At 59.6% G+C, this 16,614-nt stretch overlaps 1 protein-coding gene across 1 annotated transcript in view; it reads right to left on the reverse strand.

Moving 5' to 3' along the window:
* TMEM132C (transmembrane protein 132C) overlaps window positions 1–15,299 on the reverse strand; it is a 38,143-nt gene extending 22,844 nt beyond the window's left edge. The window contains exons 1-2 of the mRNA XM_036307354.1: window positions 14,246–15,299; window positions 6,037–6,183 (exon numbers count right to left, since the gene is read on the reverse strand). Of these exons, the coding sequence (XP_036163247.1) occupies window positions 6,037–6,183; window positions 14,246–15,213 (1,115 nt within the window). The 5' untranslated portion in view covers window positions 15,214–15,299. The remainder of the gene's footprint in view (window positions 1–6,036; window positions 6,184–14,245) is intronic.
* Window positions 15,300–16,614: the final 1,315 nt, after the last annotated feature.

Below are 16,614 nucleotides of genomic sequence, written 5' to 3' on the forward strand. Positions count from 1 at the left end.
CCCCAGAGCTGCCCATTGACAAATACTCGCCTTTATTTTACTTTTAATTGTGGTCAAACGCACACGATAGAAACGTGGCCGTCGCAGCCACAAGCTACGGCTCCGCGTCCGGCGCGTTCACAGCCAGGCGACCCCCCCCCCCCCCCCCCCACCCCCCCGCCGCCTCCAGAACTCGCTCCATCTTGTCTCCTTTAAACTCTGTCCCCGCGAGACACCCCGCCCTCCCCCAGCGCCCGCCCTCCAGCTACTCGGGTCTCTGTGGGTTTGACGGCTCGGGCCCCTCCCGGGGTGGAATCGGGGCGTGCGTCCTGTCGTGTCTGCCTCATGCACTGAGCAGAGGGTCCTCAGGGCTCAACCGTGAAACTGGATGGGAAGCATCTCTTCCCATTTTTTAAAAACTATGTTTTTATTGATGTCAGAGAGGAAGGGAGAGGGAGAGCAAGAGAAACATCCATGATGAGAGAGGATCATGGACCCGCTGCCTCCTGCAGGCCCCCCACTGGGGACCGAGCCCGCCACCCGGGCCTGTGCCCCGACCGGAATGGAACCCGGGACGCTTCAGTCCGCAGGCGGACGCTCTACCCACTGAGCCACACCGGCCAGGGTGCTTCCCAGTTTCAACCTCAAGTGTGAGCAGGCCGCGCGCGCTGCTGGCTGGTGCCTGGCTGTGTGTCTCTCCTGCTTTCCTTCACTTCGCAATGTTTCTCGGAGGACGTTCCAGACCAGCAGAGGCAGCCACAGCGCATTTTAAGCGGCTACGGAACATTCCCCCCAGTGGGCGCCGACTCACTCGACCCGCTGACGCCCGTCCCTCACAGCCGCCGCCGCGATGAACGTCCGTGGTCGGCGCAGGCCGCGGGCCACGTTCTCCCCAGGGGACCTGCGCGGCCACGGGTTTGGGGCGTTTGAAAGTCCCTGTTGTGGCCCTGGCCGGTGTACTCAGTGGTTAGAGCCTTGGCCCGTGCACTAGAGGGCACGCATCTGGGCTGCAGGCTCTGTCCCCGCCCCATCGGGGTGCAGGCTCTGTCCCCGCCCCATCGGGCTGCAGGCTCTGTCCCCGCCCCATCGGGGTGCAGGCACAGGAAAGAAATGCCCTTTCAGGGCAATGCTTTTTAGGGTACAATTTGCTTTTAAAAATAGCTGTCTGATTAAAAAAGAATTAAAAGAAACGTAAAATTTCCCTCCATAAAACAGGAGGGAGGGATCTCTCTGGGAATCACTTTGCACCTGATCGTCTATAAGCAGAGAAGGAGGCCTGGAAGGCAGAGATGCTTGGAGGGGAGGGAAATGATTACCGGGGAGAGGGGGTTGCAGGGGGCAGCGCGGAAAGAGCGGGGTCCAGGGGCCTGAGGGGCCGGAGGGAGTGCTGGCCGAGGGAGAAGCCATGAATTCACGTTGCCAGGGGCCTTTCGGCGAGGCCTTGATCGCCGGGCCAGACCCGCCCCCAGCTTGCCAGGCCTTTCCCTGGGAACGGGGCGTGGGGAGCGCTCAGATGATTGTCAGCGCCCCCCTCTGCGGCGGGAGCAGCAGGCAGGCAGCTGCCTGGCTTCCAGGAATGACCTACATCCTCGTCTCCAACGCGTCCTTCTGTTCCCACAAAAGACTTGGATTCAGGCGCGAGCTCTGGGGGCACTGAGGGAGGGGGCCCTTTTAGGGTCACGCGGCTCCGCGGGCGGGAGCGTGCCGGGCCAGCGCTGTGGCCGCGTTCATTTTTATGTTTCCCTCTCATCCGTGGCTACGGACACTGGGTTTTTTGTTTGTTTGTTTTGTTGTATAATTCTTAATTTCTTCTTATTTTAAAAATTGATTTCAGAGAGAGGGAGAGAGAGAGAGAGAAACATCAGGGATGAGAGAGAATCCTGGACCGGCTGCCTCCTGCACGCCCCCCACTGGGGATGGAGCCCACAACCCGGGCCTGTGTCCTCTTGGTTCATAGGTCGGTGCTCAACCACTGAGCCACACGGGCCGGGCACTGGGTTTTCCTGTTTAGGAATAACCCAAAGTTTCCTCTTGAAATACGTTTATTTACGTAGAAGGAAAAATGATGGTGACGTCAGCGTAAGATACTAAGAGGTGACATGTCGCCGTGTGGCCTCAGGACTCTGAACGGGTCACCAGCCGCGTCCGGAGGGCAGGCCCCACGCGGAGAGCCGAGTGGTGGGCAGGTGCCGCCGGCAGGTGTAACCCGTCTGGGCCGGACTGTGTCCCCGGCTGGGGACGTGCTCGCTCAGGGCCTGGGACTCAGGTAAGATGTCCGGAGCCATCGCCGCGATCTTGTGAGCAGGAGGCAGGGACCGAGCACGGGCCAAAGATGGCAGAGCACGAAGCGCGAGGGAGCCGGGGCCCCCGATGGCCCCGTGGAGCCACTCACCAGCCCGGACCGAGTTCTAGCCTCGAGCTTCATGTGGGCCCAGGGGGAAAACCCCAAAGCGTCTGGTTCGGCCACTGTCCTCTGGTTTCTGTCCGTCGGCGAGAGCCCCCGCGAAGGCAGGAAAACGAGGAGAAACCGGCAGGTTCCGGCAGGGAGTCTAACCCCAGGCCCCCGTCGGGCTGTTCTTCCCGACGCGACGTCAGGGCGAGATGCGTGAGGCGCGCACACGCGTGTCACTAATTGCCAGACGCTGGAGCGCGCGGCCCGATGGTGCGGCCGGCGAAACGTCCGAGGGCCTGCGCCTTTGCTCAGCGTGACGTCGTGGTGTGAGTGTGAGAGTGTGTTCTGTCCTCGCGTTTTCTTTTCTTTGAATCCTCCCCCGAGGGCGTCTCCCACTGGTTTTTAGGGAGAGCGGACGCGAGAGGGAGACACAGAGAGAACCATCGATGCGAGAGAGACATCCATGGGCTGCCTCCTGCACGCGCCCGACCAGGGCCCGGGGCCGGGGAGGAGCCTGCAACCGAGGTCCGTGCCCTGGACCGGAATCGGACCGGGACCCTTCTGTCCGCAGGCCGGCGCTCTATCCGCTGAGCCACACCGGCCGGGGCTGCCTGCATTTTCTAACCCCCTTTGGAGCGCAGCGGCTGTGTGGGTCGGACGGAACCCCAGCTGGACTCACTCCGGTTTGGGTGCTTTTCCGTATTTCCCCGACTTGGCCAGCGCCCAGCCTTCATCTTCCCTCCCCCCGCACGGTGCCGGCAGAAGCAGGGCGTGCGGGGAGCGAGGGGTGGGACGGACCGTGACTCGGAGAGGAGGGAGCCGGCCCGGGGCAGCGAGGGCTCCGTGCACCTGCCGCGGCCCCCCGCTTTCGGCTCACGCGTCCCCTTTTGTCTTTCACGCCGTTGGCAGGAGCCCCAGGCAATCAGGTGCTATTTCAGGCGCCGTGTCGGCGACGCTCGCTTCACGGGAGACAATGAGGAACGCATCCGGGCCGGCCGCACCCGTGTCCCCGGGAAGGAGACACGCAGCCTGGAATCTTATCGTCCCCACCAGACGCGCGGACGGCCCGCTCCTCCCGGTTACCTGTCGGCTCCGCTGCCTCCCGGCGCGGCTCCCAGCGCTGCGCTGTCACGCGGTGTCGCCGGGCTGACAGGAGCCGCGGGCGGAACGGAAACCCACCCGCTCCTGCGGTTTCCCTCCCGCCCGCCCCGCCCGCGCCTCGCTCCTGGGTTAGGGAGCGCTCTGCTCCTCTGATACGGATTCTTGTCTTTTCTTGTTAATATACTTTCATGGATTTCAGAGAGGAAGGGAGAGGGCAAGAGAGACACAGGAACACGAATGATGAGAGGCAATCACGGATGGGCTGCCTCCTGCACGCCCCACCCTGGGATCCCGCCACCGGAGAATGTGCCCTGATCGGGATGGAGCCAGGACCTCCCGGCTCAATCGCAGGTGGACGCTCAACCCCTGAGCCCGCCGGCCGGGACACTGGCTGGCTCCTGTTTGCGCCCTGACTGGGGACGGACCCGCGAGCTTGGCGCATCCGGCCGATGCTCTAAGGCAGCGGTCGGCAACCTGGCCCCTTGAGTGTGGCTCTTCCACAAAATACCACGTGCGGGCGCACACGTACAGTGCGATTGAGACTCCGTGGCCCGTGTCACGGGGCCAAAGCGCCGCATGCGGCTCGCGAGCCGCGGTTTGCCAGCCACTGCTCTAAGGTACTGAACGGCCTGGCCAGGGCCTGCCCCATCCCTTAGAAACGAGTATATAGCCCTTCGTGCAGGCAGGGGGCACTGCCTGGTCCCCCCTCTAAGGGCTCTCGGGTGCCTAGACCATGTGTTTGTAAGAGGCTGACAGCCATACTGGGACCTGCCGCAAGGACTCAAACCGGAAGCCAACCAGAAACCAACCTCTTGTTTGCTGACCCGGTGACCTGGGGGGAGGGGGAGGGCGGGGGACGGGCATCCTGACCCTTTTGTCCAAACCCACGCACCCCTGCCCCTGATCCCCGTGGTTCCCAGACAGCGACCGGCCGTGGCCCGTCCCCCGGGCAGCGCTGGGGGTGTGAGCGGCCGGCCGGAGGGCCAGCGACTGCTAAGGTGACTCGCTCTGCCCTCCTGCCCCTCGCCGCCTCCCGGGCGATGGATGGGACGCCTCGCCGTTTAGCCCAGTTACATGCCGCGGGCAAGGGATTCGTGGGGCGGAGGCGGGAGGAGAAGCGCTGTTGGCCCCGGGGAGGCGGGGCGGCCTGGAGAAGGGCAGCAGGTGAGGCTGCAGGACACGGGAGGGCCTCGCCTCTTCCCCACATGCCTTTTTTTTTTTTAATTTCCTAGTAAGTGTTGCTGTGTTTGCTACTGAACAAAACCCTCCAGTATTTTGCCACGTGAGGGGGGGTGGCTGTCCTTTAAAATGCCCGTGCGAGAGGCACCGATGGGTGTTTCTCTCTCCCTGTCCCGTCCTCTCCCTAAAAATCAATAAAAAACTGAAAGCCCCGGCTGGTGAGGCTCAGTGGTTGAGCGTGTGTGTTGTGTGTGTTGTGTGTACGTGTGTGTTGTGTGTGGTGTGTGTACGTGTGTGTGCGTGTGTGTGCGCGCGTGTGTATTGTGTGTGCATGCGGTGTGTGTGTGTGTGGTGTGTGTGTGGTGTGTGTGGGGTGTGTGTGTGTGTGTGTGTGTGTGTGTGTGCTGCACATGCATAAATCGACGGAAGGTCTATGTAGAAGTTTGAACCCCAATAGCCTCGGGGCGGGAGCTGGGTGAGGGAGGCTGGGGTAGAGTCTGCTTGTCATTGTCTCGAGGTTTTGAGGTTGGAACCGTGTGAATGGATCACCTATCCTCCCTCTCCCCCTCGGTGACACACAGTGGGACCTCACTGACTCACCTGAGCCTCAGTGACACACAGTAGGACCTCACTAACTCCTGAGTCTCAGTGACGCACAGTAGGACCTCGCTAACTCCTGAGCCTCAGTGACGCACAGTAGGACCTCACTAACTCGCCTGAGCCTCAGTGACGCACAGTAGGACCTCCCTAACTCCTGAGCCTCAGTGACGCACAGTAGGACCTCACTAACTCGCCTGAGCCTCAGTGATGCACAGTAGGACCTCACTAACTCGCCTGAGCCTCAGTGATGCACAGTAGGACCTCACTAACTCGCCTGAGCCTCAGTGACGCACAGTAGGACCTCGCTAACTCGCCTGAGCCTCAGTGACGCACAGTAGGACCTCACTAACTCGTCTGAGCCTCGGTGACGCACAGTAGGGCCTCACTAACTTGCCTGAGCCTCGGTGACGCACAGTAGGACCTCGCTAACTCCTGAGCCTTGGTGACACCCAGTAGGACCTCGCTAACTTGTCTGAGCCTTGGTGACACCCAGTAGGACCTCGCTAACTCCTGAGCCTCGGTGACACCCAGTAGGACCTCGCTAACTTGTCTGAGCCTCGGTGACGCACAGTGGGACCTCGCTAACTCGTCTGAGCCTCGGTGACACCCAGTAGGACCTCGCTAACGCATCTCTGCTCCAAAGCCCGCACAACACACAGGCAGCATCGCGCCCTGCCCTCCGGGTACCATCATGCCAGCGGGTCCAGCCTCTGACGTGAAGGTGGGGTGGGGGTCCAGAGCTCGTGATCTTGAGTGCCAGGCGCTCACCTGCGGCGCTCACCTACCTGTTGTGGGCGCCGGGCCCCAGGCGCTGGCAGACCACGGTGCTGGTGCTGTGCTTCCCGCCGGCCCCCAGCTCCTGCCGCACCGCCCACTGGCTGGGCTCGCTGGGCCGCGCGCTCAGAACGTTCACCCCCTTCTTGACCTTGGCCCTGGGGGGAGACGGCAAGAGAGAGCCCGGGGTTAGTGCCCGGCCTTCCCCAGAGCCCGCCACGCTGCCACCATCTCTCTTCCATTTCTTCACTTTAAAAAAATATATATTTTTATTGATGTCAGAGAGGAAGAGAGAGGGAGGGAGAGGGAAACATCAATGATGAGGGAGAATCACAGGTCGGCTGCCTCCTGCAGGCCCCCCACTGGGGATGGAGCCCACAACCCAGGCCTGTGCCCTGACGGGGAATCGAACCCTGACCTCCTGGTTCGTAGATCAACGCTCAGCCACGGAGCCACGCCGGCCGGACTACAATAAATTTCTTTATAAAAGGTATTGCTGCCTGATTGCTGCATAATTAACACACAATGATGTATATTTTTAATTTCCCTGGTGTCGCAGCAATGGCTCAGTCCTGAGTCTTAGGTCCGGTTCTGTCCCCCTGGGGACGCGTGCCCTCTGCCCGACAGACAGCACCTCTGTGCCCCTCGGTACTGAATGGGGGCGGGGCGGGAAGGGAGCCTGCCACCGAGGTGCGTGCCCTTGACCGGAATCCAACCCGGGACCCTTTGGTCCTCAGGCCGACGCTCTATCCACTGAGCCAGACTGGCCTGGGCCCCGGAGCCTTCTTTAAGAGACAATCTGGCCCTGGCCGGTGTGACTCAGGGGTTAGAACGTTGGCCTGCAGACAGGGTCGTGGGTTCAACTTGAGGTCAAGGGCATGAGCCTAAGTAAGCATTTCCGGTGAGTGAGGGAGGCAACCAATTGGTGTCTCTCTCTCCCCTCCCCTCCCCTCCCTCCCTCCCACTCTCTAAAAATCCATGGCAAACACCCTCACTCCTCAGGGGAGGGAAGGGGGAGACAATCCAGCGAATGAAGCTCACGGGGCCCCGGAGACACCGCGCCCCTGGACGACCCTCTGAGTGCGGAGCCGCGGGGCGGGCTGGCCTCACGGAGAGAAACAGGCCGCACCGACCTCGGGGCGGAGGAGCCGGTGTCGCCCCTTCTCTCTCTGGATCCTAAATCTCATTATCACCTCCCTCTGCAGTGCGGCCGCGCTCCCGGCCCAGCGAGCGCGGTGCAGCCGGCAGTGACGGATGAGAAATGGGACGGCGGGGCCGGGCGGGCTCCCTGCTCGGCGGGAATCACTCGGGTTGTAACACAGACCGACCGCAGGAAGGAAGGGCGGGAAGTGAGAAAGCAAACATCTCAAATGAATCCAGCGTCCACGGGGCCATCGGACCTGGGCGATCTCTCTCTCTCTCTTTCTCTCCCTCTACCTTTGTTTCCCTGTCACATGACGCTGGCTCCCAAAACTGTGAATTTATTGTTTTTTCTTTTAAAAAAAATCCTCACCCGAGGATATTTATTTTCCCATTGATTTCTAGAGAGAGGGGGAGAGAGAGGGAGAGACAGAGAGAAACATCGATGTGAGAGACACACACGGATGGGCTGCCTCCTACACGCACCTCGACCAGGGCCCGGGCTGGGAAGGAGCCTGAAACCGAGGTTCATGCCCTAGACCAGGATCAAACCCGGGACCCTTCAGCCAGTAGGCCAACGCTCTATCCACTGAGCCACACCGGCCAGGGCTTTTTAAAAAAACACTACTGCAGCCCGGCCAGTGTGGCTCAGTGGTTGAGCATCAACCTATGAACCAGGAGATTATGGTTTGATCCCCGGCCAGGGCACAGGCCCGGGTTGCGGCTCGATCCCCAGTGTGGGGCGTGCAGGAGGCAACTGATCAATGCTTCTCTCCCATCATTAATGTTTCTCTCTCCCTCTCCCTTCATCTCTGAAATCAATAAAATATATTTTTAAAAACACACAAGAAAAACAAAGGTGGCAAAAAGGAGGGGGGCGTTGTCAGGGGAACAGCTCTCCCGGAAGGAGGACGTCCTGCCCAAGTCCTCGGGACCTGGCATCAGAGGAATTCCCTCGGGTAGGTGTTGGGGGCGGGGTGGGGGAGGGGGGGCGCCTGGTGTGTGGGCAGGGACGGCTCTCGTCTCCAGGCGCACAGGGACAGGTTGGGTCAATTTCCACCCAATTTAGTTCCATCCTCGGCAGCCAGGCCTGTGTGTTCTGTTAATTACGTTTCCTGTTCGGGAGGAAAAGGAGATTTCCCCAGATCCGCCTCCTCCGCACAGTTCCCGGCCGGCAGCGCGACGACCGGAATGGACAAGCAGGACGGCCACCTCTCTCGTCAGACATGTCACCTGTGCGCCAGCGAAAGGGGCCAGGATCCTTGCACAGCGACACCTGACAGAACCCGGGAGAGAGCCTGTCGGCGGGGCTCAGAGCTCGACCTAGGAACCAGGAGGTCACAGATTGATTCCCCGTCAGGGCACAGGCCCGGGTTGGGGGCTCCATCCCCAGTGGGGGGCGTGCAGGAGGCAGCCGGTCAGTGCTTCTCTCTCATCATTTATGTTCTCTCTCTCTCCCTCTCCCTTCCTCTCTGAGATCAATAAAAGTATATTTTAAAAAATGAAAGAAAGAAAGAAAGAAGGAAGGAAGGAAGGAAGGAAGGAAGGAAGGAAGGAAGGAAGGAAGGAAGGAAGGAAGGAAGGAAGGAAGACCAGGGAAAGTTACAACGAGGATGCGTTTGCAGACGCCAATCCGGAGATGTTGTGGCGTGGACGGCGTGGCTGGGCAGACGGACAGACGGACAGCGCCTCGAGCCCACGTCTCCGTGAACCACCCTGTCCTCCCACGTCCTAACGACACCAGCCCACACGGCGCCCGTCCCCGCCCCCTCGGTGGGAAGAGAAATGTCTGTGTCGAGGGACAGGCCGTTCCATCTTGTTGCCTCGCCATCTCGGGTCTGACCTTGAGGCGCAACGGGCTATGAACATGACACACGGCCGCTGTCCCGCGACACGTGGCTGCAAATCACAGCGAGGAACGGGCGACGTGTCCCAGTCAAACGCGTGTGGTTAGGGCTCTGCCTGTCGGAGGGTAAGGGAGCCCCGGGACCCCCAAACGCCATTTATTTATGCTTGTGTGTGCATCCTCCCCCGAGGGATTTTCCCGATGATTCTTTAGAGAGCGCGGGAGGAGGGGAGGGAGAAACACCGGGGGATGGTGGCCTCCTGCTCGCGGCCCCACGGGGGAGGGGGCCAGGGATCCAGCCTGCAACCGAGGTACCTGCCCTCGGCCGGAATCGAACCCACGACCCCTCAGTCCGAGGGCAGACGCTCTAACCACTGAGAACACTGGCAGGGCTGTGGCTTAGCCCTTTAAGGTCTGCCCACCCGACGGAGGGCCATCAGCCTGTGGATGCATCATTTGCTCTCTAACGGGGTCTATGGTCCCTCCCTGGCTGCTCAGCAGGCGGGGCTTACGGCAGCCGTGGGCTCAAATCCGGAGCTGATTGGCTCTGAGCGTGATTGACACAAGCCACTGCCTTAGTAACTGCATCTTGCCCTCCGCTCTTCCTGCCCCTGTTCTGCTCCTTTTCCTTCCAAATTAGCAACTGTCGGAGGGTCAGCTCATCCAGACCCGCCGGGCCCTCCCGGGGACACAGGGGATTAACAAGCCACAAGAAGACTCCACGGAGCCCGCCACGGAGCCCGCCACGGAAACTGCCACAGAAACTACCACGGAACCTGCCACAGAACCCCCTATAGAACCCGCCAGAAACCAGCGGGGCTGAGGCTGGTCCCAGGAGGCGGCGAACCCGTTTCCCTCCGAGGTCACCGGAGTGAGGTCGCCCCGCACAGCTAGGCCGGGGCAGCGAGTCAGCACCCGCTTTCTCTGCCTCTGGATGGCGCTCCCACCTGGTCACCCCGAACAACGACACGAGTGGCCAGCAGCCAGCCTGGCGCCCTGCCCACCACTGCCCGGCTCCTCAGGGCACAGAAATGCCCCATCGGCGCTTTCCAGAGACGCCGCAGGCCACTGCGTCCGAAACCAGAGGCAGACGGGCGGGGACATGCCGGCCGTCACCCCGGCAGCGGGAAGCATCACTTTGCGACCCTTTGTTTCAGACCCAATCACAAGTATACAGGTGTGTGCGTATCTATACACACGCGAGCGCACGCACACACACATACGCATACACACATACACACATGCACATGCACAGGCACACACACATATGTTACATGAGAATGCGGGTCACATGTGTTTTCACACTCACACTTGCACAAAATGCATTTCCGTGTGCAATAAAAAAGCGGTTGGGAAAGCCGGCGTTGAGCGGGATCTGTATTTTCCGAGATGCCAGCTCTGCTGTATAAACAGACGGAATTCAGAGGCCAGAAAGCCCTGGCTGGTGTGGCTCAGTGGATAGAGCACCAACCTGTGGACTGAAGGGTCCAGATTTGATTCCGGTCAAAGGCACATGGCCAGGTTGCAGACTTGATCCCCGGAGGGGAGGGGGGGTCTTGCAGGAGGCAGCCATGATTCTCTCACATCGTTGACGTTTCTCTCTCTCTCCCCCCACCTTCCTCTCTGAAATCAATAAAAATTTTAAAAAATGCAAGTTGGATCCCTTTCTTCCTCAAGGGCTTCCCTGGCCTCCTCTGAGAAGGCCCAAGCCCCGCCCACTCCACCCCTGCCTCACCTGGGCCCCTCCCAGGGCCTCAGGCAGCGCCTGCACCTGGGCGGGGGGCGGGGGCGGGGGGCGTGGGGGTGGGCAGGGTGGACTGAGCCCATGCGTCCCGGCCCACAGAGTAACTGCCCGGGCTCGCCGTCTCCGGACCACCCGCCTCCGCTCGCCGCCTCGGTACAGCACAAGCGCCGTTAATTCCGTCATTTAGGCGCCAGCCCCCGGCCAGCCCCGCCACTGTCCTCAGCGACCCACACAGCCCGCTCCCCGGACGGCTGACAGTGTGGCATTAAAACGTGAAGAATATGAATTTCCTGCAGCTGCCGCTCTCCCATTGTGCCGCCCGCCCGGGGCGGGTTTTGTTTTGGTTTTTTGATTTGTTTTTAAATTTCCCCAAACAAAGTGATTAGGAGAGAAACCACCCAGACACACGGGGCGGAGACGGGTGTAAACAGCCCTTAAGGAGGTTTCTCCTCGAATCCGGATGCGCCTCGTGCTGGCAATACGCGGGCACAGCCTCCCTGTCTAATTTTGTTTAACCGTCACCCGAGGCTACTTTTCCATTGATTTTTTTTCCTTTGGGGAGACTGGAAGGAGGAAGGGAGCGAGAGGGGGAGAGAAACGTTGATGTGAGAGACTCACAGCCACTGGTTGCCTTCTGCGCCTGCCCGACCGGGGCCGGGATCGAACCTGCGACCTTCCTACAGGTGCGCAGCCTGACGCTCTAACCACTGCCCCCACAGGCCGGCAGGATGGGTGTGCTCAGTGGCAGCAGGGACAGAGGACGCCCCGCCTTCCCTGCCACACCGTGTCCCTGTGAACGAGACCGGGATCGGGTTTCAGGCTGCGACCCACCTCGCGGAGCCGCAAAGCCGGGCGCTCAACCCAGGGGCCTCGGGTTCGGGTCCCCGTCCGGGGCACCGACCTGCCCTGCAGGTGGGGGTGCGTGCGGGAGGCCACCCACCGATGTCTCTCTCGCATCGATGTTTCTCTCTCTCTCCCCCTCCCTCCCTCCGTTCTACTCTCTCTAAAAAAATCAATGGGAAAAAATCCTCGGGTGAGGATTAACAACAACAACAAAAAATAATAGTAATTTCCATCTGTCGTGCATTCCTCTATGGTGTTTTTAAAAAATCCTTAAAAAATGTGCCGCCCAGCCAGGTGACTCAGTGGTTGAGCATCAACTTACGAACCAGGAGGTCACGGTTCGATTCCCAGGTTGCAGGCTCGATCCCCAGAGCTGGTGAGGGCAGAGTGGGAGGCAACCCATCGATGTCTCTCTCTCTCTCTCTCTCTCTCTCTCTCTCTCTCTCTCTCTGTCTCCCTCTCCCTTCCACTCTCTCTAAACATCAATGGAAAATTTACCCTCGGCGAGGATTAACAAACTCACAAACAAACAAAAAGGTAGGCCCTTGGCCACACTACGTGATGAGAGGCCCATGAGGTCTGGTCTTGCGTCTCTTTCTTCGGTGATTATTTGGGGACCAGGAAGCATGCGTTCTGCTCACGGGAACAGCCCTGTGGGTGTACATTCCCCCCATAAATGTTCTCAAATCCACATTCTAAACGTCCTGCATTTGCTGAACATTTTCCTTTACAACAATCTGCCTTTTTTTTCCTTTTTACTTGTACAATGACTAGCCCACGAAACGCGACGTTACTATTGTGAGTGGAAAACTTTCATCTCTCCATGAAATGGAAGGTGACCATGAGAGCTAAGTCTGTGATTATTTAACCCTTTAAAGCCACCGACCCACAAGCTACCAGCAAAGCGCAGACCCCACTCCGGACCGTCCCCTCAAGCCCCCTCCGTCCCCCCCGCACCCCGTGAAAATCGCTCACACCCCTGCTGTCTTCCCTCCCTTCTCCAAATTGTTTCTGGATGTCAGACATGTCAGGGGATACTGAAGAAAGACGAATGTTACCGTACTTTGAAGCCACTATATTTTATCGCCTGAGAACGGCCTGACTGCCCACAGGATGTAAGTTCTGTGAGGACCTCCTTCCCTCTGGGTAGCACTTAGTAGGCCTCATACACATTATGAGTGGCTTCTGGCTCCAAGCCTCAAACCCGCCCCCACCCGCCAGGAATAAACTCGCTGGATTACAAAGACTCTCGGGGGGGAGGGGGGACGATTCCTCTCCCATAAATCAATATCGTTGGCACAAACCCGGCGTGAGGCGCCGTCACATGTCGGTGGGGCTCGCAATCCGTTTTGGGCGCTGCGTTTACTTCCTGCCAGAGAACAATAGGTCTGATGACAGATGCGTGGCCCCGAACGCGGGACGAGCGGGGAAGGAAAACGCCTGATTAATGGAGGCCCCGAAACACGCAGCCCCCCCTTCCCGCAGGGGGAGGGGGGCGGAGACACAAATTAAAACGGAGGAAGAGGGTCGATTTTCCAGGAATCGGGGGCGCGGGGAGCGCCCATCAAGCCTGCTTCTTCTTTTTTTAATTTTGTCCTCACGCAGGGCGACCAGGAAAAATAAAAATCACCTTCGTTTCATTCATCGTCATTGTCCTGTCCTCCTCTGACGCCCCGGGTGGAAAACGGAATCGTGTAAAGATCAGACTTTTTAAAAGATGAGGTTTTTTGGGGGGGGGTTTGGCCAAAAGGGGGAACCCTCAGTCGCCGAAATGGACATTCTCGGCCAAAGCCCACGGCCAGGCCCACCGCCTCCCGCCCGGACGGCTCAATGGCTCTTTCACGCTCCCGCCCGAGAGCCGCAAACGGGAAACTTCAGCTCCATTTTGGTTTTCAATAAAAATCTTGTTCGACGGGGTCATGAATATTCATGCCCGCGGCTCCGTCCAGAGGAGAACAAGGGGACCCCCTGACGCAGGAGGGAGGGAGGGAGCCCGCTGGGCGGCCAGAGGGTCGCGGGGTGAGACGCTATGTTTTTGGACACGTGCGTGTGTTAAAGGAAAAGGAAGCAAAGAGAGAAACGGGGAGTGACCGGGGCCTGAAGCCGGCGGCGCCGTCAGCAGCATTTGGACCCTGCAAACAGCATCGGCCTCGGCACCAAAGAACTCACAGCGAGAGACACATCGCCGCCCTCACTCTCCGAGTCCGATGGCAGCTCCAGGTCAAAAGAGAGGGATGGATTGCGGCATCCGACCTTGGACCCCGTGTCGGGCCTCTTGCCCCGCCCCCAACACGCAGGTAAGGAGGGCGGGAGAGCCACCTGGCTTCCAGGTGTAGCAGGAGGGTCCCTCAGGGCCGGGCAACCCCCCTCCGGAACATACTCCCCCCGCCCCCCCCCCCCCCCCGCACCCTCCCCGCGGTCAGGTGACCAGCCGTCCTCCTATCTGGGGAGATCTGCCCCAGCGAGTCCCTCCTCGGGGACGGACGTCTATTCTGAAAGACACCAGTCCCAGCTGCACCCTGAACCTCAGGTCATGGGGAAGCCCTGGCCTGATCGCCTTTATCTCCGAACAGACCTTAACCCGACAGGCTTTCCCGGCCCCGCGCAGGCCCAGCCCCCCGCAGCCTCCGGGCCGTCAGGGGCCTACCTCAGGGTGAAGAGGTCAACGGTGGAGTTGCCGGCCACAGTGACGTAGGCGGTGACCACGTCCCCTTGCTTGGCCGGCCTGGAGGGCAGCCAGACGGCCACGCCGCCGCCCAGACGCAGCTCGCTGAGCTGGTCGCCACGGTCCTGGGCCCGGTAGAGGCGCACGGCCCCGACCCTCTGCAGGAGGGACGCGGCGTCCTCCCGGCCGTCCTTCCCGGGGCGGATGGCGTTGCCCTTCCTGAGGTCACCGCCGGCGCAGTCCCCGTGCCCGTGGTCCCCGGGGTGCACGGTGTAGTACAGCTCCACGGGGCTCCCCTCGGCCGGGCCCGCGGGCCGCCGCCTCCCGGCCACCACGGCGGGGGCGCTGAACCAGGCGGGCGGCAGCCGCAGCTCGGCCACGCACAGCCCCAGAGCGCCCCGCAGCCGGCAGCCGGCCCGGACCTCGCGCGTCTCCCGGAAGGCGAACACCCGCAGGCAGGGCAGCGGCTCCGCGGGGCCCGGCTCGGCCCAGTCCCGGCCCAGCACGTGGAACAGGACCTGCGCGACGGGCCGGCCCGGGTAGATCTTGTCCTGCAGGATGTGGGCCCGCAGCTTCCAGTCGAAGCTAGACTTCTCGGTGGGGCCCGGAGAGGTCAAGGTCAAGGTCGAGTCCAGAGGCACCGCCTTCTCCACGGAGAAGGGCCCGCAGCTGGCGTTGACGCGCGGGGGCCGCCGGGCCCTGTAGGTGAAGAAGGACTCCACGCGGGCCTGCAGGCTGGCATTGAGCGCGGGGTCCCGGCGGGCCTCCCGCAGGAGGAAGGAGGTGTCGGCTCCGAGGACGCGGAAGCTCACGGGCAGGTAGGGCGGCGGCGAGGAGAACCTCTGGATGGGGCCCGGGACCCCGCGGCCCTCGATCACTGCAGGGGGCAGAGAGGGAAAAGGAAAGAAAAACAAGATGGTCACGGGCGCCTCAGGAGTCCTTAGGTCCATACGCGATGGTCACTTTTTAAAGAAATGTTTTTATTGATTTCAGAGAGAAAGGGAGAGGGAGAGAGAGAGAAACATCAATGATGAGAATCATGGATCGGCTGCCTCCTGCATGCCCCCCACCAGGAATCGAACCCGCAACCCGGGCCTGTGCCCTTGACCGGGAATCAAACCGTGACCCCCAGGTTCATAGGTCGACGCTCAGCCACTGAGCTCAACAGGTTGGGCTCCGTAAGTGATTTAGACACGAGAGGTGAACGTGCTGAAGTCCTCTTGGGTAGCGTTGTCATGATCCTTCTGGAACCAGCCCACAGGGACTCAACATGCTCCCCAAACGATGTAGGTGTTTCAGGCTGAAACACAGGAAACAGATTGCGCTGCTAAGCATCACGCACGGCGGAGACTTCACGCGGCCGAGCTAACAGAGCGCTGGCACGTTACCGACGAGGGTGAGGTGAGTATGCTCACAAATTGCGTGAGTTGAATACATGTTTTACAAAAGTCCTTTATTTTATTGAGTTTTAGAGAAAGGGGGAGGCAGAGAAACATCGATGTGAAAGCAACACACCAGTTGACTTCCTCCTGCACGCCCCAGACTGGGGGGTGAGCCCACAACCCGGGCACGTGCCCTGAGCAGGAATTGAACCAGCGGCCCTTTGACGTACTAACTTGAGCTAAAGCAGACGGAGATCGTAAAGAAGACAGTGTGGTCTGCCAGTGGTTGTGGACATAAAGCTTGGCCACAGGGGGATCCAGGGCTGATCTAATCAACAGCCATGTGATGTTTGGCAAGTGTTTATCTTCTCAGAGCTTGAGTTTCCATGGAAGGATGGATGGATGGATGGATGGATGATGGATGGATGGATGATGGATGGATGATGGATGGATGGATGGATGGATGGATGATGGATGGATGGATGATGGATGAATGAATGAATGGATGGATGGATGGATAGGTAGATAGATAGATAGATAGGTGGATAATGAATAGATGAATAAATGGATGGTAGGAGGATGGGTAGATACATGGATGGATGGTTAGATGTGTGGATAAATGGATGAATAGATGGGTGATGAATGGATGCATAAATGAATTGATCAATGGTTGGAGGGATGGATGGTTGAATAAATGATTAATGGATGAATGACTAGATGATGAATGATGGATGGATGGATGGATAGATGGATGAACAGATGGATAATGGATGGATAGATGATGAATGGACGAATAAATGAAATGATCAATGGATGGAGGGATGGTTGAATCAATGATCAATGGATGTATGAATAGATGATGGATAGAAGGATGATGGAGAGGTAGATGGATGGCTGAATAAATGATTCATGAATGAATGAATAGATGATGAATGATGGATGGGTGGATGGATGGATGGATGAACAGAT

Source organism: Myotis myotis, unplaced genomic scaffold (genome assembly GCF_014108235.1).
Source record: "Myotis myotis isolate mMyoMyo1 unplaced genomic scaffold, mMyoMyo1.p scaffold_m19_p_47, whole genome shotgun sequence".
In the NCBI taxonomy this organism is placed as follows: Eukaryota; Metazoa; Chordata; class Mammalia; order Chiroptera; family Vespertilionidae; genus Myotis; species Myotis myotis.